Raw genomic sequence first — 21,319 nt, forward strand, 5'->3', positions numbered from 1 at the left:
ACTTCTATTCTCAATTTTGAAACATTTGTAAGCAAAACAACGACAACACTAATTTCCCAATTTTAGTCAAAAAGCTGCAATTTTTCCCAATCCACAAGGACCCAGCCTCATTCCCAAAAATGGTAAAAAAAAACTACTGTACATGTGATGCTTGTAATCACACTGAATAAAATTCCTCTCCCCCTGTTATATACCTTTCTCTTCCAAAATCATGTCCTTCGTTCCCCTGAACATCTTCTCCCTTAAAAATGCCTCGTCCTTAAAAAGAAGTCCTCTATCCCTTAAACAAATAAAGAAGAAGTACTCTCTGCTTTAAACAAGTGTGTGTCCCTGCCTGCAGGTGATCTTCTATGACAGTGACTGGAACCCCACTGTGGACCAGCAGGCTATGGACCGTGCACACAGGCTGGGTCAGACCAAGCAGGTCACCGTGTACCGGCTCATCTGCAAGGGAACCATTGAGGAGCGCATCCTGCAGAGGGCCAAGGAGAAGAGTGAGGTAAGAAATGTCGCAACAATTTACAACTTAAAAGCGTCTATATGCAACCATTATAAATCAAGAACAACCTGTGAGTAACTCTTTATGCTAAATGATTAAGTTTAGTTAAAACTATTTATTTAAGCTCAATTGCATCGAAAGCCTAAAGGTTATTTGAAACACTCCAGTCTGTTTTCTGTGATTAGAACCAGTACTTGCAGGGTTTGCACAGACCTTGAAAAGTGCTTGAAAATCAAGGTTTATCTTGAAAAGTGCTTAAAAATGATCTGGAGTGCTTAAAAGTGCTTATTTTCAACCATAGCTTTGAAAAGTGCTTAAAAAGTGCTTGAATTTGGCTGGAAAAGTGCTTGAAAAACAGATAAAAATATTTAATTTACGTGAGTTGGAAGTCGTAGTTTTTGCACGATTTATGACGGTTCCGATCTGTTCATACGGGCAGGTACTGGATTGGTACGGGTTTTAGAACGTAAGGGAGGCAACTACTACTTATCTTCCGCCAATTGGTTTTCTTCGGTTTTTGTTGTACGCATTATGCCATTACGGTGCTGACAAGTTGAAATATGCCAGCGAATAAGTACATTTTTCAGAAAGGGTGGCTTTTGAAGTACCGTTGGGTTGTACAATGCCGATTCTAAAGTCAAAGCATCTTGTAAAGAACGCAGAACAGGTATAGAGATCGACAGTTTGGGGGAATCGGCATTGAAAAGCCACCTAAAATGCAGTTTGTCTGTGAAGCAAATTCATTCGGTTAACCCAATTCATTCAGACGTACTGCAAAAGACAAAAGACAAAAAAGTTGCACTTGACTGATTGTCAAATAAATAAGATGATACTGCGAAGAAACTGCAATCTGTTTACATGAGTGCAGATTCTCAGTCTGAACATACACAGTACACTATTGCATCTATAACAGATTTTATATGTACATGTGTATTTGCTGTAGAAAATTACTTAATAAGTATAATTTTTACAAGCCTCAATTAATACATGGCATTTAATATTGCCGTTGCGAGATTATGTACATTTGTAGTTTTCTATTTTTACTTCAGAATTAATTTGATCAGACGTTAATTGTCTTTAACATTTTGTAGCAGCTATATTATACCACTGGAATATCTTTTATGAACATTTAGAATACATAATGATATTCAATACAAATAACAGTTGTTACTGTAGCAGGGTAGTGCAGACTGTTGAAATCCACATAGAATGTTAGGCAAGAAGAGACCAATTTAGCGAAAATATTGTCAGTATTGGCCACAGAATAAAATACAGTTTTCAGTAGGTCGGACTAAAAAAGTGTTTGAATTTGGATTTTTCCCCTTGAAAAGTGCTTAAAAAGTGCTTGAATTTCATTGGAGAAAATCTGTATGAACCCTGACTTGGTGTCTATGGGGGAGATCTTTAGAACGCCCCCACACTAGAGATCAAACCCATGACCTCCTGGTTGTTAGGGACACCATATCTACTACACAACGGCAACTCTTGAGCTTATGCTTCAAGCCTTTCAGTGCGGGAACCGAATTTTGAAGGCCTTTGCAAACAGTTTGGATCCAGATGAGACGCCACAGAACGTGGCGTCTCATCAGGATCCAAACTGTTGGCTATTCTGATAGTATTCTTTGGAAAAAAATCGAAGGAAATGCTAATTTTAGAAATTAAGCAGACGACATTTTAGCAGAAAACAAATTTCCCAGCATTCAAAGGGTTAAGCCCAGTTTTCCCAGAATGAAGCTCATATCACTTTCTTTGTACAGATTCAGCGGATGGTGATCAGCGGGGGCAACTTCAAGCCGGACACACTCAAACCCAAGGAAGTCGTCTCCCTGCTCATAGAAGATGATGAATTGTCAAACAAAAGTATGTGCAGCACAGCATGTCATTTAGATAAGAACTTTTACTTGCATGTTTTATAATCTAATTTTTCTGTGACTAGGTTTGTGGTTCTGCTCATACAGAAATGGCTTAATTGGGATGAACTATAAGAACTATTCGTCCCATTGGTGCAAAAAGGTACCACGTGACTTCTAATTTCAATGTCAGATGGTACTTTTTTGCCCAAACAATTAATGTTGACCTGTAAAAGTAAAAAAACAGGCTGCAAGCAAGGCTTATTTAACGTGTTAGACTTGTATTTGGTTACCTGTCTCAAAGAAGTTGGGGAAAAAAACGAATAATGTAATCAGCATGCTTGGTACAACTGTTATGCTTTTGGGTTCAGTCAAGCAGAGGTCAAGAGACAAGACGGACAAGGCAGAACAGTACAAGGAGAAGGATCGCAAAAGGAAACGAGACCAGTATGTTAAGGTACAAAGCAAAATAAAATCCTCTTGCAAGCAAAATTGATTATCAAATATTGAAAATGATGCCAGCTAACCAATTTGTTTACAATACAAATATTATTAATATTTTAATAATTTATTAACAAATACATTTAGATTATTGGCCAGTAAAGTTTAAAGCAACTGTGCCAAGGAAAATAAATTGGTATCTATTAGTAAAACTATGCAATGTTCCATAACTGCATACTGCATCACATGTTAACTGACAAGGATCATTTCATAGTCAAAGGCAAATATGCACATTTCAATACCATATAATTGCGCTTATTAGACGCCCTCGCTTATAAGACGCACCCCGACTTCGGACTTTATAATGGGTGGATTTGAGACTGACCCGCGTGTAAGACGCTGTCAAATTTTGCCGTTTTCATCGGCCGAAAAATGGCAGAATGTTAAAGAAAATCATCAATGAGTAACACATTGAGAATTTTTCAAACTCCAGTGCATGCAATTAGTAATTCACGCAAGTCTGAAAAATAAAACAATCAAACAACAAAGTAAATAATATTTGTTTATTTTATGATATATAAGTGGGTTTTAATTTATTTTCAAGTATTATTCATGCAATAAAAATAATTATCAACTTAACAAAATTTCAAAAACAATTGCGTATTTAATCATTTGCCCTAACAATTGCAAACATATTACGTTCGTAATATCAATGCACAAGCAAAATTGATCGTATCAGTGATCTTAATTGTATTGTTTGACAGGTATTGAAAACTTATAGGCAGATATTTTGAAAGCGTTTAGTTTTATTACCTAGATTATGCAAATTTTACGCCCATTGTCTATCAACAATAGGTAACGCCTACTTTCATAAAATTAGCCAATCGCGTGATAGAGTGATAGACCCCGAAGCGCAGATCGATATCACGTGTCAAGAAGAAAGCCATATACGTATAATTGCATGCGGTCGCTCTTTGCTCCCGTCGTTGTTGGCCCCTAATAAATAAGGTGTCATCGGCATTAGGGGGTCGTCTGAATAAACGTGTTTATTTAACAATTGACAGTTGCAAACTGGTAACTTATTTCAGAGGATACCCTAATTGCCAATTATGTCTTAATTGACAGTTAACGATGTGGAACAAAGACGATCAGGTGATACAAACTTGTCAAGTAGCATTTGAAATCGGCACCGTGTTTATTTAACAATTGACAGTTTCAAACTGAGAATTGATTTTGCTGTTGTTTTAAGCATGTTGGCATTGTGTCGCCGCATACACCCGTATACTATAATGGCCAATTTATATTACATTTAACGACATCACGCGCAGACATTCAGGTGATACAAACTTTTCAAGAATAATCACGAACAATATAACGTCTTACGCCCCAAAAATAACAAAATTCAAATTAAAAATAATAGACAACAAAATCAGTAACAATACATTTTATTACAAATAAATCGGTAACTGAACATAGCGTTCTGATACACGGTACGGGCCAATACAGACTTTAGAGAAAATGCTAATGGCTGCCGCGATGATTCAAAACAACTGACAAGTGTCCAACTTTGCTAGCATGAGCCCAGTAAACTCGATATTTTGCAATTTTTTGTTTATTTTCACCAGTATCTCGCTTATAAGACGCGACCCCAACTGTAACTTATTAATTTGAGTCTTAAAAATGCGTCTTACAAGCGAAAGTATACGGTACCAAACAATTAATCAATCTATTTCCTTTGCCATCAGTTTTGACAAATAAAATATTTTCATTTACTTTTAGGTATAGATTTTTTATAGACCCTTTAATCAGATTATCCAAAAAAACTTAAAGATTACAATTGTCAAAGCTTTAAAATTGTCTACTATATTGAAATTTTGATACACTATCTATTTCCATAGAAACGTGACTTGAAGAAGGTGAAAGTTGAGGAGAACAATGTCACGATCCCCGCCGTGGTGGATACGGACTCTCGTTTGAGCTTCGAATCCTCCCGGCCTGTGAGTCCTACACAGAGTGAGGTAGGTGCTAGGTTTGGGTGTCAGTTGGTAAAGCGCTCTATACTAGGTCTGAGGTTGTCTGTGCGTGTCTCAGTAGGTAGATGTTTGGGCCGTTTTCACTAACCAATTCTTAGACGTTAGTCTAAAAATAAAAACTATTTTTAAAACTGTTCTAAAACTACTTTAAAATCAAGTCTTGTGCGGCTGGTAACACCTATACAAATATAACTCTTCATTTAGAACACCAATGTTTATGGAACAAGCACCATATTTAGCCAGTACATATGAGACCTTGCAGGAATTGTTATGAGGCTATATGTAAGACCATTGTTTATTCCTTAGTCTATGAATGGGTTGGAGACTATGGGCCTAGGGCTAGAAGTCACAATATTGTGGGTGGATTCCCTGCCGAGCCACATAACTTATGGTGATAAAATTATTTCTAATGCCATCTCCCCCTACCTCTGATTTAATCCTTACCACTTAGATACGTATTTTGACACATTTGTAGTCCCATAGAAAGTTAACATTAATTCAATACCTTTCTTATTAAATTAAAAGTTTTAAAGGCTTCATTTCAAACCCTTAGTTACTAATGAGCAGCAAACAGCATAAAACCTGAACAGACTTCGAGTTACTCACATGCTGTTCTGGTTTTATACTGTTTGCACATAGCTATTTTCACTTTGCTTCTGAGAGGGAGTGGGTCAATTAGTGCACTTGTCAGTTACTGAGGTAAAACAGCTATTTCAGTGTGATTTGGTTAACTGACCACCTGATATGATTGCAATACTGTTGAAAATGGTGAAAATATGTTAACCCTTTGCATGCTGGGAAATTTGTCATCTGCTAAAATGTCTTCTGCTGAATTTCTTAAATTAGCATTTTCTTCGATTTTTTTCATAGAATTCTATCAGAATAGCAAACAGTTTGGATCCTGATGAGACGCCACGTTCTGTGGCGTCTCATCTGGATCCAAACTGTTTGCAAAGGCCTTCACAATTCGGTTCCCGCACTGTAAGGATTAATAAACAACAAAGGATCTACTCTGCATTTAGACGTGATTAGTGTACCTAACAATGCCTGACTAAAAGTATTTATAATGTAATAAATTCTAGGTTAGTGTTGAATACAGATAAATTGATTTAGCAAGGCTAAGAAAACATTTACCTTGAGCTGAACAAGTGGTTCAGGTTTGCGTGCAAATCAGCTACTAAACTTGCCTTGATTCAGCACTTATCTTATACACAAAACAACTAAGTTATTGACATGCGTCTTGCAAAAAATACCCTGTCCGCTAACGAGACCACGAAACCTTGCATGACGTTATAGCTTTACCCTTTGCATGCTGGGAAATTTGTCGTCTGCTAAAATGTCGCCTGCTGAATTTCTAAAATTAGCATTTTCTTTGATTTTTTTCAAAGAATACTATCAGAATAGCAAACAGTTTGGATCCTGATGAGACGCCACGTTCTGTGGAGTCTCATCTGGATCCAAACTGTTTGCAAAGGCCTTTAAAATTCGGTTCCCGCGCTGAAAGGGTTAAGACCCATCTTCGCATTACCTTGGCGATATAATGATGCCACTTTACAGAACATGAATATTCTATTGAACAATATGGAAATACAGCTGTGCTTTTCACAAGGATTGTTATGTTTTTAATTGCAGGCTTTATGGTGCCATAAATGGGTTCTTTTAGTGCAAATGATATGGCTGTATTTGCTTTGTAGAACAACCTAAAATATTGTTTCAATCTTAAGATTGATTGATTTTATTGTTGCTGTGAGTGGCATATTGCAGAACCAAGTTGTGAAACGAAGAAGTTGGTTAATTGCTAGAATTTACTGTCTTGATTTGAAATATTTATGATGTTCAAATAATGTCAGTGTTAAAAATGCTTAAGAAAAAGATACCAGTGGTAGTAGTTTCTCAGTTTATTTAATAGTTGTTGTGAGTGACATATTGCAGAAATAAATTGTGAAGTGAAGTGAAGAGAAGTAGCATATATGGTAGAATGTGCTGTATTGATTTGAAATATTTATAAAGTTCAATAATGTCAGTGTAAAAAAATGGTTATTTTTTATAGTGGTTGTAATTACATGAAAGGTTTACCATATTGCTTCCCATTATGGATATTTTATAAGCATGAAATATAGCATATTCACTGTACATAACAGTTTAAGCCTAAGTCTTTAATGTTAATTGTCATGTATGCAATCTGTGATGCCACCTTTTGCGCTGATCAGTTTGTCATGACATGTCGCTATTAAGGTAATTAATGATAGCCCATAAAATGGAGTTAAGTGATTATAATCAAATTTTACTTTACATGATTAGGTAATAATTAGATAAGAGTTGCAAATTAAATCTTCTTCAAATGAAATCAGTAGTTTTTGTATGCGTGTTTGCATGCTGAATGTTCATTTGTTTCGGGTTCTTTTTAATTACTTTCTCCTGCTGATGTCAACTGCTTGATATGAACATCATGTAATCTTTAATCAGGCATAATGATTTCAGCTCTTAAAAGCTATAAAAGGGCACTTAATTAATTTACACATAAGGAACTTAAAGTGTGTATTTTTCAAAGGCTCAATGTATTTATAGTTTAGTAAGCCAAGATGAATAATTAACACCTTGTGGCTTTGTTGATTAGCAGCAGACTGTGATGTCCTAATGAAGCCATGAATGCATTTAAACATGATCGTGTTTTAATGGCAAAGACACGACTTATTCGTGCTTCTGCAAAGCTACTTCAATAACATCATTGAGTCATAGTAGTTCTTATGCAAATGAAAAAAGCTTCAAGATGAACAATTAATGAATTAAATGAAACTAATTGATTGAGTGATTTAAAATTTGATTTAAAATCACATCTTTATTTTTTTTATAGAGATTATGAAATAAACAAACCATAGGGAAGAATCTTGTGGATCATGTTGTTGGCACACGTCATTTTTGCTTGACATATGAAATTTAAGAGCCATACAACCAAGTTTTCGGGCCGAACCAAATAAACTTTCTCCATCATTGCACCAACCATGTATTTGATGTATCCTGCTTCATGCCATTGACACATTTTATCAAAGACAAATGATAAATTGACAGAACAATATAAATATTCTTGTCGAGCCTTCTACATGTACACAACATTCCTGACGACCAAATAACTACTGATTATGTCACGTAAATAATAGGCAATGTGATATTTTTTCTTGGTCTACAATTACAATAGCATGCGATATTGGGAAAAAAATACTACACCCTTGTGTAATGTATTGGAAAGGTTACACTCTACTATGTGTCAGAGCGTGCGGAGGAATACACTATGCCTCCTAGATAGTTAAATTTATTCGACCCTGCTTTATTAGGTCAATGTTTGCAACAGAGGCAGGATAAAACTGTTTCATGAACAACTTCTTATAAAAAATAAACATGATTTGGTATAATAATAATTATAATAATAATTAAAAAATTAAGATAAAAGTTATGTTTTACCACCGCGCGTTTTAACGTGTTGTGGCTATCGATCTTTGGTATTAAGTACGAACATGTCAACCGTAAATCTAGATTCTAAAACTCCAAAACGGTATATTTGCAAAAGTTAAAGTTATAACTCGCCGGGCTGTCGAAATCAGAAGAAAAACTTAAAATATATGTATATATCTGTTTACTACGTAACGTAAGATTTCTAATGATATATAATTTGTCATGACCTAATAAAGCAGGGTCGAATAAATTTAACTATTAACTTATTTAACTATCTAGGAGGCATAGTGTATTCCTCCGCACGCTCTGACACATAGTAGAGTGTAACCTTTCCAATACATTACACAAGGGTGTAGTATTTTTTTTCCAATATCGCATGCTATTGTAATTGTAGACCAAGAAAAAATATCACATTGCCTATTATTTACGTGACATAATCAGTAGTTATTTGGTCGTCAGGAATGTTGTGTACATGTAGGAGGCTCGACAAGAATATTTATATTGTTCTGTCAATTTATCATTTGTCTTTGATAAAATGTGTCAATGGCATGAAGCAGGATACATCAAATACATGGTTGGTGCAAAGATGGAGAAAGTTTATTTGGTTCGGCCGGAAAACTTGGTTGTATGGCTCTTAAATTTCATATGTCAAGCAAAAATGACGTGTGCCAACAACATGAAGCTAGTTATAAATGAATCTAAATAAATTAACGATTTCAGCTCTTGTTTATAACGCAGAAAGGGTGTTAAATTTATGATGAAACAGCGTATATAGCGGACCCTCTCGATATAATTCGGCTTTGCATGCATACTTGAAATAAAATGGGTGTCAAAAACATTCATCGTTTGCTGTTTATTATCAACAAGGTAATTATGTATAATTATTTGAAATGTTATTTACCTTAAATTATCAATTTATTAAAGATTCTTGAAAATCATGGTCGGTTTTACGCGGGTCATTTCGTATTTTGACATCAGGGCATCATGTCCAACTATTCAAAATCAGATTTTTTTCACCGGGACGCTGACGGCTTAGATTTAGACAGGCAGACAGATAGTTTATTCAGACTTATACAACAGTACATCGTCTCCAACTCAAATATATAAATTATTTTAGACGAATTGTTGGGTGATTACACATATAGCAGTGATGATTCTGAGAATGTTGCCATGTTTCTTATCCGTGTAATCTAGAGTCCGTGGTTTGAGCATTTTTATCGCGGTGTTCAATAAAAGATATCTCAATAATCTTGTTTATTGATAGATCTGTGGTTTTATTGCGCCTGTGTTCAGCACAAACCAATTATCTCGTTATGATCAGATACTGTGCCGACCAATACTAAATAACACTATGGTGTCATACGCCACAGCAGGGACCTATACTTGTATATTGGTCCCTAACCACAGGTGGCAATGTCTGGTCAGTTTACACTTTTTATGATAGCTCCATGTCTTCTCGTGGTATTAGTGGTCATTTCTTGGAGTAATGTAACGCCAAATACTCAATTTTGCGTTTATAAGATATGTAGCGTATTGAAAACATTTATAGTCATCTGCCCATACAGATTGCCATAAACTTAATACTGTATAGATGTCAGCCAGCTTAATCATAATAATTATAAGTGCTTAATACCTATACATGTACATTTTAAACATTTAAAAAATCTAATACTTAATATTTAACGTATTTAGCGGGTACCGGTAAAAAACTCCGTCATTTTGTAGTCCTATAAAGAGTGTATGGTAGTGTACAGAACAACATGATTAAAAACAGCATTCTCATTTGACCACAACGGGGTTAAATAATCTTTCCGAAAAATACAAATAATACAGAGTTTTGATTTAGAATTCTATATATTTATAACTCTGATAACTTATAAAGATATTTCAATATACATGCATAGACAGTTGACCGTGATTTTCAAGAATCTTTAAATAACTTTAATTAATTGATAATTTATGGTTAATAACCTTTCATATAATTTAACATAATTACCTTTTTGATAATAAACAAAAAACAATGAATGTTTTGACACCCATTATATTTGAAGTATGCAAAGCCGCAAAATATCAAGAGGGTCCGCTATATACGCCGTTTCATCATAAAATTAACACCCTTTCTGTGTTATAATCAAGAGCTGAAATCGTGAATTTATTAAGCTTCTTTAATACTTAGCTTTATTGATATGTCTCTAGAACAAAATATTTCAATATATTTCATAAAAAATATAATAATCATGACAAAGGAAATTCAATGGCCGGTATCTAAACAAAAGCATAATCACCAAGACCTTAGCATCAGTTCGGTTCGTTAGGACCGCGCGCTACTTTCTTCCGCCTTCATTCCTTACTTGCTTTCATTTTTAAACCATTTTTTTTCTCTATCATATACAGAATTCTATTCTCCTAAGCAAGATGTTATTTTTAAAACTGAACTCCAAATATAAACGCTACAAATCGGTATAAAGTACGAACATGTCAACCGTAAATCTAGATTCTAAAACTCCAAAACGATATGATATTTGCAAAAATTAAAGTTATAACTCGCGGAGCAGCCGAAATCAGAAGAAAAACTTAATATATATTTATATATCTGAAAACTACGTTATGTAAGCTTTCTAATGATATATAATTTGTCAAAATCAGCCTAGAAATGAAACTATAATTTAACAAAATACGTGAGTGGGTACATCAAATGTATAACCTCGGCGCTTCGATAAAAGATCTATAGTTATGACACGGTCACGTGACTTAGACACAACAAGATATTTGGCGTAACGGTCCCGTTTCTTATCCGTGTAATCTAGAGTCCGTGTTCAAACAAATGGATCATTGTTTATTAAGATAATCAATTAAAATCACAATGTTATAAACAATTAAATGCTTTATAGTGAACCCAAAATCATCTCAGCTTGTTTTTTCAATTGAAGCTGTTCTTGTACCATAAACAAAATTAAAAGAAAATCAAAAGGACAACATTTGACGTCTGCTGACATTTAAAGAACCTCATCAATTTCAATAGGCTTTATAAAATTTGTATATAAAATGTAAACAATAAGGATGCTTTTCTCGGAACATTGATTTCATTTTAAATTAAACACCAGGATGTTTTCATTATTGCGTTGTCCAACAATGACAGAGCCAGTTTTCTGATTATAGAAGACTGATACAGCGCCGCTCTTAAGTCCATCCTTCTGTGTAGCAAGTGTAGCAATCTTCTTCTTGCCCTCTCTGTCAACCTGTATGACAGTGTTTGAGTTACGACCACAAACAAGCACTTGTCCTGCAGGCGTCACATTTACTCCATATGGATATGCAAGTTCTGTGTCAGTGAAGGTGGAGATAACAGCCCCATCCTTGGCCAGGGTGAGGAGCTTGTGTTGGTTACGGATGGTAACATAGATCCTGTCACCACTGGGACTCACTGCACATCCCCAGACTGATTGATGTAACAAAAAATATATTTATCAATTCTGAAGAAGAATGCAATACTTGTTCTGTTGTACCCCGACCTCAAATAACAATACATAATTATGCAAATATATTAACAGAAATAAACAAAATCTTTAATTGAGGAAATTAATAAATAATATATTGAACAAAGAAAATATAAATAGATAGACAGGGCAATTTGTTGTAGCATTGCATTTGAGTAATTCTGTTTTGATAATTATTTTGATATTTATCAGGACAGTAATGTTCATGACCATTACCTGTGAGAGAATTAGATGTATCCTCATACATCTTGTTCACAAGTGTTCCGGTGAGAGTGTACTTGTACAGAGCTTGGCCAGAGCTGGTTACATACAGGTCTCCCTGGTGATGTGCAACTCCTTTACAGTCATGTTGTAGCTGTAGCCTCCTGCCCTTCATCAGCTGTCCACTGTTCACTGAGACAAACTGTATACAACTGTCCACAGCGACTGCTACCTGGCAGGGGGTGATCACACACATGTCCCATGGATAGCCAGACATATCACATTCACTGACCACCTTGTGCTGCAGATCCAACAGCTTCAGTCTCTTGTTTTGATAATCTATAACAAGTATCTGACCATTGAACATTCCACACATGCCGCTGATAAAATACGACGAACTAGTATCACTTGGTGTTCTCACACTCACTGGAGTTGCCCCTGTGACTATGATAGCCTGGTCTGGGCTCCCCTGCATGGTCAATTCTTTTGTAATGTGTATGGTATGACCAAGGCATGTCAGGTTGGATAAATACACTTCAATGTCATTGTAAATGATAAACTTTAAGGACAATTCTGTTTGCATCGAATTGTTGTTCAGGTATTTGTCTGCTTGTTTTATCAGCTCTTCACTTTTCAGACGCGCTATGAAGGCCAACTCTTCGTTCTTTTTGCCAATTTCCTGTATTGAATCACTCAGACGTGTAAGCTCAGTGCGAAGCCTGGAGCATGTGTCAACATCAAATTTGAGAGACGCATTCCAGCTGGCCTTAACTTCCTCCATTTCCTTCAGTGTGGCCTTCTCCAGCTCATCTAAGGAGGCATTTATTCTCTCCCTCTTACTTCTTATCTCTTTAAGCCTCTCTTCATAGGAAACCTGTAGTGACTTCATGTTGCTCTCCCAGTTAGTCTGCAGCTTCAAAAGTTGATTCAGAACGGAATTAATCTTGGCTGAAATTTGCTGATTGTCTGTTGCAGACAGAGTGGCGTCAGCAATCAAGGTCACCTTTGAACACTGACTGTAAGGCAGAATCATTTCAAATTATCTTACTAGATGTAAGTCTTAGGCACAAACAAAACACAATATTAATATTTCCAATTGTGTTGTACTGATATACTAAACACACAGACAGACAGTTTATTTCAATCCAATAATGCATTTATGTCCATGAGGACATATATACAAGTATTGACAAACAGTGTAGACAAGAATACAAAGTTTTAACAAAAGTTGTATGTGTATGTTTCATTCACAATCAATCTCAATATGTTTATTTAAGCAAGTAGTTTATTTTAAAAAATTAAACAATTTATTTCAAAGTACAACGTCCAACATACCGATGACTTAGCAAAATGCAAGTATCGCAGCACATCTGGCTGTGGTCTGCACAGAAAAGTGTAAGTTTCTTCCCCTTATGGACTTCACAGCTTTCCAGAAACTCCTGTGTAGCCATAGCAACTGGCCACTTCTCCATTTCTTCAGGCCCATAAATGGCGTGGTTTTGAAACAACTGATTGTGTAGATTGACACATTGTTCACAAAAGCATGAATCACACTTTTTACAGTAAGCCTTTGCCTCGGTCTCGGTGTTTTTATTCTTACATGTCGAGCAACGATAGGCTGCAATTGTTTCTGAATCTTTTGATTTTAAAGACAGATATGCTGCTGCCATCTTCTACTCTGAACAAATTTGCTATGACAAATTACTGGACTAACTCACCAACTTTTTAATCAACTTCAACACTAGACAATGTCCTTTTTGCCTCACAAAAATTGCACTCTTGCAAGATACAGAATTGAAGACAACAAGGAAATGCCCACCATGAATGCAGTTAAAATGTATTTTCAAAACATGTTTCTCAAAAAATTATGTCCAGCCATTCTGAATTGCTTAGTTCCCCATTTAACACTTTTCGTTAGGTCGAACTGATATGCTATTATGATAATTTTTAAAAGTTTGAATTATCTACACATGTACGTCATGTGAGAATCAAAGTTTGCAGCTTTATCAGATAATGCTTTATCTTCCTGCTTATGTTCAATTGAAAAAAGCAAAGAGTGTATGTGAACAGAGCTCTTCAAAGTAAGGGGAATCTGCTTTTATTTTGTAAAAACAGTGAACTACTTTTTTAGCTCCACTGGCCCCTGGCCAGCGGGGCTAATGTCATGGTCCTGTGTCCGTCGTGCGTCCATGCGTGCGTCCGTCCGTTAACTTTTTCTTTAAACATCTTCTTCTCCTAAACTACTGGTCCAATTCTGATGAAATTTCTCAGGAATGTTCCTGGGGTGAACCTCCTCCAAATCTGTTCAAATTATGCTCCTGGGGTCAAATTTGACCCTGCCCTGGGGGATCCAAAATTGAAAATTTGCTTATATAAGGCCTATTTTGTGAAAACTTTAAAAATCTTCTCGTCCATAACCATTGGGCCTAGGGCTACCAAATTTGGTTTGTAGTGACATCTTATAGTCCTCGACCAAGTTTCTTCAAATTATGCCCCTGGGGTCAAATTTGACCCTGCCCCGGGGGTCCGAAAAATTAAAATTTGCTTATATAAGGCCTATTTTGTGAAAACCTTAAAAAATCTTCTTGTCCATAACCATTGGGCCTAGGGCTACCAAATTTGGTATGTAGTGACATTTTATAGTCCTCTACCAAGTTTCTTCAAATTATACCCCTTGGGTAAAATTTGACCCTGCCCCGAGGGGTCAAAAAATTGAAAATTTGCTTATATAAGGCCTGTTTTGTGCAAACTTTAAAAATCTTCTTGTCCATAACCGTATGGCATAGGGCTACCAAATTTGGTATGTAATGACATCTAATAGTCCTCTTCCAAGTTTGTTCAAATTAAGCCCCTGGGATCAAATTTGATTGTTCCCCAGGGGTCACAAAATTAAACATATGCTTATATTGGGCCCATTTTGTGCAAATTTTAAAAATCTTCTTGTCCATTACTATTGGGCCTATTTCTACCAAATTCGATATGTAGTGACATCTAATAGGTCGCTACTTAGTTTGTTCAAATTATGCCTCTGGGGACGAATTTGACCCTGCCTGGGGGGTCACAAAAATGAACATATGCTTAAATAAGGCCTATTTTGTGCAAACTTTAAAAAATCTTCTTGTTCAGAATTATAGAGCCTATGACTACTAAATTTGGTATGTAGTGATATCTAATAGTCCTCTACCAAATTTGTTCATGACTTGCAGATGACCCCATATTGATTTTCAGGTCACTAGGTCAAAGGTCAAGGTCATGGTGACCCGAAATAGTAAAATAGTTTCCAGATGATAACTCAAGAAGGCTTATGCCTAGGATCATGAAACTTGATAGGTACATTGATCATGACTCGCAGATGACCCCTATTGATTTTCAGGTCACTAGGTAAAAGGTCAAGGTCACGGTGACCCGAAATAGTAAAATGGTTTCTGGATGATAAATCAAAAATGCTTATGCCTAGGATCATAAAACTTCATAGGTACATTGATCATGACTTGCAGATGACCCCTATTGATTTGTAGGTCAAAGGTCAAGGTCACGGTGACACGAAATAGTAAAATGGTTTCTGGATGATAACTCAAGGATGCTTATGCCTAGGATCATAAAACTTCATAGGTACATTGATCATGACTCGCAGATGACCCCTATAGATTTTCAAGTCACTAGGTCAAAGGTCACGGTGACTCGACTTAGAAAAATGGTTTCCGGATGATAACTCAAGAAGGCTTACACCTAGGATCATGAAACTAAATAGGTACATTGAATATGACTCGCAGATGACCCCTATTAACGTTCAGGTAACTAGGTCAAAGGTCAAGGTCACAGTGACTTTACACAGTAAAATGGTTTCCGAATGATAACTCAAGAAAGCTATATATAATACGCCTAGGATCATGAAACTTCATAGGTACATTGATCATGACTCGCAGATGACCCCTATTGATTTTTAGGTCAAAGGTCAAGGTCACAGTGCCAAATAACGTATTCACTAGTGATGTCAACGAATATCCGAATATTCGGTCCCGGACCGAATATTCGGATACTGTTTTCCGAATCGAATATTCAGAAGAAAAAAATAAAAAAATCGAGTAATTTTAAAGACTTTGTATTCTTGAAATTTGCTTCAAACATTGTAAAAAAGTTGTTCCACGTGTCATAATGTTTATTCCAGTAGGCGCGATAATGCGTTGCTATGGTGATGACAGTATACCGGTCATAAATCCCGCTAATTGCCTAACAAAGACAGACACTTTGTGTCAAAATTGATAAAAAATATGTAACAATAACCCAAAATAGGCAAGACACTTTTACATTGAAGACGAATTTTATAAAATGCGGCAACGACAAATTAGCGCCTCGCGCCGATCGTGACGACGATATTACGTACATATTTTCCTGCAATAACCGAAGCATTGGTCTTTTTATTTGGATCGGAGTTACTGTTCCTGTGTCGAAAGAATAGCTAGCGTATTTACAAAATATTTTACAAAAACGTGCATATTCTTTCTTTATGGAAGGGGGTTTGTTCCGCTATGGAAGGGGGTTAATTCCGCTATGGAAGGGGGTTAATTCCGCATATGCAAAACTAGCGAGGGGGTTTATTCCGCGTATGCAAAATATGAAAGGGGGTTTGTTCCGCTATGCCGTTTTTTGGGGAAGGGGGTTTCTTCCGTACACCGACTTTTAAACGTGGCAAGTTTAAAAGACTGACTGTTTAGTCTGTTAAACAGGTTCAAAGTGTGTTGTGACTATGTACATAATTCGTTTAAGTTCAGCTTAACTTATATTTAGATCTAAATGTTTTGTCATGTAATTATTTTGTCCTCATGTAATATTATGTTTCTCGTTCTATTGTTGATGTACACTATTAATAGTTTAAAAACAGTTTTGTCATTCAATTTTAACAATAAAAAGAAATCAACAAAATCAGCTTCGAATTAGCGACGGCAACGCTGTGTCAATATTTAGTCACTTCCGGTAAACTTCCAGTAAAAACAAAAGTAGAATTCATGGAGTAATGGTACGGTAAACAAAGTTGACTTTTTTTCCAACAGATGTTGACCGAATATCCGAATATTCGTTCGGAAGGGTGACATCCCTAGTATTCACACAATGGCTGCCACTACAACTGACAGCCCATATGGGGGGGCATGCATGTTTTACAAACAGCCCTTGTTATATTTTGAGATGATTGTTTACAAAGAAAGATGCTACTATTGTATTTGTTATAAATGTGTGAAAGGCTCTTAAGAAGGAACCAGAGATTATTAACCCTTTACCAAACACTAACAGGATTTTACAGGTTTGTAGCTGACGACTTTATAAATAATTGTGATAAAAGGAGAAATTTCTCAAGATGAGCAATTTCTGCTTTTATCACAATTATTTCTTCCCTACCTGATCATTTCCTTCAGATTCCATTACAATTTAATTGTCGTCTGCAACCTCTTTCAAATTGAGAATGTCCAAAATGTGTTGTGTGGTAAAGGGTTAAGGCATTTTGATTCATATGGGTTTTGTGAATCTGTTTCAAATCAAATGCGTAGATTTGATCATCAGCATCTAAAAATATGTGAAATAGAAAGAACGACAATATCTTTTGGAGAGATAAATGTACCTACGTTATAAGCAAAGGACCTTTGCAACAATTCCCGGGCTTTTTAGTCTGTTTTGTTAACACGGTAGTAACTTTTTCCATATATAAATGCTCACCCTTCCAACTTTAAGCGCCCAGTGGGACGAGGGATAGAAAGAAAAAGTCACATGCTTGAGTACATTTCAACCCATGCGCATTGCACGTTTTTTTCGCATAAAAAAACAGTGGAGCGATACAAGGCCATCATGGCCCTCTTGTTTTTTACCTACCTACCTATTCACAAAACATATGTCAAAAAAATCTTCATTGCATATTAACAAAAATGGAAATTCTTTCAAACATTAATCATATTAAAGTCATATGAAACATATTGTATGGTATTAATTAGGTAATAGACCATGATATTTATAAGTAAAGTACACACAAACAGAAATTATCATAAAAATAAATTTTTTATACCCAAAGTCATATTTTCCTTACTTATATGTTCATAACTTAGTATGTTATACAAAGAAAGATATACACATAGATTACGAGGAATAAATCATTGGTAGTCAAGGTGTAGCGCGTTGTGATAATAATTGTATAGGCAATTTTACATATAAATATTTATGATTTTATACTAGCTGTTTTTCAAAGATAAACCCATCAAATTCCTACTGAATCCTATAAGCTTGTTGTTTACTTTCACATTTGTCTATCTTGAATGTTTAAAATCAAAGGACTATACTCAGAGTAACATTCTGTTTGGTTGTGCAGGCATGCAGACTTACATAATGAGGATAGTCTGTATATATTTAATTAGTAGCTCTCTCTTTAAACATATATATATATTTGTGGTTTTTATGCCCCTGAAGGAGGGCATATAGTGATCGGACTGTATGTCTGTCTGTCTGTCACACTTTTGCGTTAGGGTTTTGAAAAATGCTCATAACTTCTATGTCGCTTCACAATTAACCTTCATACATGTATTTGGTATAGCTTGGGGATTTAGGTTCATTTATCAGCAAAATCTTGCAAACTTGTAAGCAAGCACCAAATTTTGAATGAATGTACCTTAACATGTGCTCTTTCCTAAAAACCCGTTAGCCACCAAAAAATAATAACATGGCGGCCTTTTTTTCCAAAATGGCGGCTGCATAATTGTGTATTCAAATTATTTTTTTAAATCAAGGTATTTGCACTCGGAGACTAATGAAAACAAACATTATTCAGGTTGCTTTGTTTTTAAGAATGTTTGAAAGATACAATTTATTTTTCTTTGACATTTAGATGTGAAATATTGTATCGAAATTGTCGCAATTTGCACAATAATTGTGAACTACATATGTAAGTATATATCACAATAAAGTTATAATATAAAGACAATACACACACATGTATGGCACACATAAACATCTGTGTTAAAACATGTTGAATAAATAACTATATATAGCATTTAAAAAGAAAACTATTTTATACCCAGGGGTGCGCTTATTATGGATTTATTGGTAACAATTGTTGGACAGTACCTTCCAAAAAATAAAAATAACACAATATAAACCACAATCATCACCTTTGTCATAAAGACTAGTTTGAACTTGATTATTAATAATAGTTGATTGCAACATGAAGACTTATATTTATTGACTCTACGTTATGTGTGATCAATCTTGTTTACTGACTTTTAATTGAGTTTGAAATACTTGCAGGGTTATTCAGAACTTCTCTCCTTATAATGTATATGAACTTTCTTTATTCACATATATTGTTTAAGGATCGTTGGGTGTTTAACTATGGTATGATTAAACGTATGATCTTATTAAGACATTAACTGGCACTTTATTGTAATTGGTACTGTTTACATACCCCCTACAATCAATGCAGAGTATGAAAACTCATAGTCCGAAGATTGTTTTATATTTAATCTGTAACTTGGCTGATAAAATGGCAATCTATATTGCAACTATCTTAGTTTGAGATAAATAAATGATGTAAACACTCGTCAATAGACTGTATCAAGATAAATACGGATAAAACCCCAAACACGTGTTGTTGACGTCCTAGCATTTAACCTGTATATGCATATCAGGTGATTTTAAAACATGCAATCATTCATGTGACGAGGTGACCTAAACACAAGATAACTCAAATAGTATCTGTGTTTTATATATTCAATTTATAGAACTCGGGATGATAAAATCAAGGTTTCATTTTATATAGCATGTGATATTCAGATAAAGCTTGCACAGGGCTAGCACTGGCCCAAAATATCTTTGAGCCACCCAGATCTAGGGGGGTCCGGGGGCATGCCCCCCCCCCCCCCCCCCCCTGAAAAAAATTTGGATCCTAGATTGTCTGTGTTGCGTTTTGGGCCTATTGCCAACCAGTTTTCGTTTGTTTCATCTGCATATATACATATAGTTAGAATTTAGCATTTCAAAGTAATTTCAAATTAAAATTCCTCTCATCTTCAAAATCTTACCTTTAGACTTTGCATGTTTCGTCACCGAGTCTTTTTTCAGGATATTGCAACCTACAGTGAACGTGTTGGAATTCTGCATCTTAATGCATAGGTCATAGTACATTTATTTTGATTCATTCTCAAAGCAAAGCCAATTATTATCAACTTTCCATGACTCTTGGAATGCTCTATTTTTTTTTTTGTTTTTTTTTGTTCAGACTCATTTTCGTCCAAAGGACGCCTTAAAGTTAAAGAAGCCATGTTAGCGACTGTAGGGACAAAGTGGTTACTTCCATTTATATTGTAGACGATATGAATTACTCTTCCAATGTGTTACAAATTCGTAACTTTAATTAAACTTTAATTATTGCAATTAAACCGCGCGTGTTTTTCACGTTTTCCTTTGATTAAAATACGCCGCTGTTAGTTAGCATAGTGTATGAGTAAAACGATCAAATTAATTAATTATCACCTTTCATTTCAATCCAAAATTGGCAGAAAGTTGTAACATCAACGACATAGAACTAATTATTTAATTATCACTCTTTAATTAAGATCGATAGTCAGCTTGGAAATAATTTATTTATTGTCACGCTTATTTTCATTTTTAGCTCATCTATTTTTTGAAAAAAAATTATGAGCTATTGTCATCACCTTGGCGTCGGCGTTGGCGTCCGGTTAAGTTTTGCGTTTAGGTCCACTTTTCTCAGAAAGTATCAATGCTATTGCATTCAAACTTGGTACACTTACTTACTATCATGAGGGGACTGGGCAGGCAAAGTTAGATAACTCTGGCGTGCATTTTGACAGAATTATGTGCCCTTTTTATACTTAAAAAATTGAAAATTTTGGTTAAGTTTTGCGTTTAGGTCCACTTTTCTCAGTAAGTATCAATGCTATTGCATTCAAACTTGGTACACTTACTTGCTATCATGAGGGGACTGGGCAGGCAAAGTTAGATAACTCTGGCGTGCATTTTGACAGAATTATGTGCCCTTTTTATACTTAGAAAATTGAAAATTTTGGTTAAGTTTTGTGTTTAGGTCCATTTTATTCCTTAAGCATCAAAGCTATTGCTTTCATACTTGCAACACTTACTAACTATCATAAGGGGACTGTGCAGGCAAGGTAATGTAACTCTGACTGGCATTTTGACAGAATTATGTGCCCTTTTTATACTTAGAAAATTGAAAATTTGATTAAGTTTTGTGTTTAGGTCCACTTTATTCCCGCAGTATCAAAGCTATTGCTTTCATACTTGCAACACTTATGAACTATCATAAGGGGACCGTGCAGGCAAAGTTATGTAACT

At 35.3% G+C, this 21,319-nt stretch overlaps 2 protein-coding genes across 2 annotated transcripts in view; one reads left to right on the forward strand and one right to left on the reverse strand.

Moving 5' to 3' along the window:
- The window catches only part of LOC127874841 (chromatin-remodeling ATPase INO80-like), a 136,724-nt gene that overhangs the window by 98,784 nt on the left and 16,621 nt on the right, over positions 1-21,319 (forward strand). Inside the window, exons 27-30 of the mRNA XM_052419482.1 lie at positions 341-499; positions 2,257-2,359; positions 2,721-2,806; positions 4,689-4,808. Coding sequence (XP_052275442.1) covers positions 341-499; positions 2,257-2,359; positions 2,721-2,806; positions 4,689-4,808 — 468 coding nt within the window. The remainder of the gene's footprint in view (positions 1-340; positions 500-2,256; positions 2,360-2,720; positions 2,807-4,688; positions 4,809-21,319) is intronic.
- Positions 9,112-13,925, reverse strand: LOC127874844 (uncharacterized). Its single transcript, XM_052419490.1, has 3 exons — positions 13,307-13,925; positions 11,987-12,987; positions 9,112-11,712 (listed from the first exon to the last, which is right to left on the reverse strand). The coding sequence occupies exons 1-3, from the start codon at positions 13,639-13,641 to the stop codon at positions 11,357-11,359; spliced, it is 1,692 nt and encodes a 563-aa protein (XP_052275450.1). The 5' UTR covers positions 13,642-13,925; the 3' UTR covers positions 9,112-11,356.

The sequence above is a fragment of the Dreissena polymorpha genome, chromosome 3 (assembly GCF_020536995.1).
Source record: "Dreissena polymorpha isolate Duluth1 chromosome 3, UMN_Dpol_1.0, whole genome shotgun sequence".
Taxonomy (NCBI): domain Eukaryota; kingdom Metazoa; phylum Mollusca; class Bivalvia; order Myida; family Dreissenidae; genus Dreissena; species Dreissena polymorpha.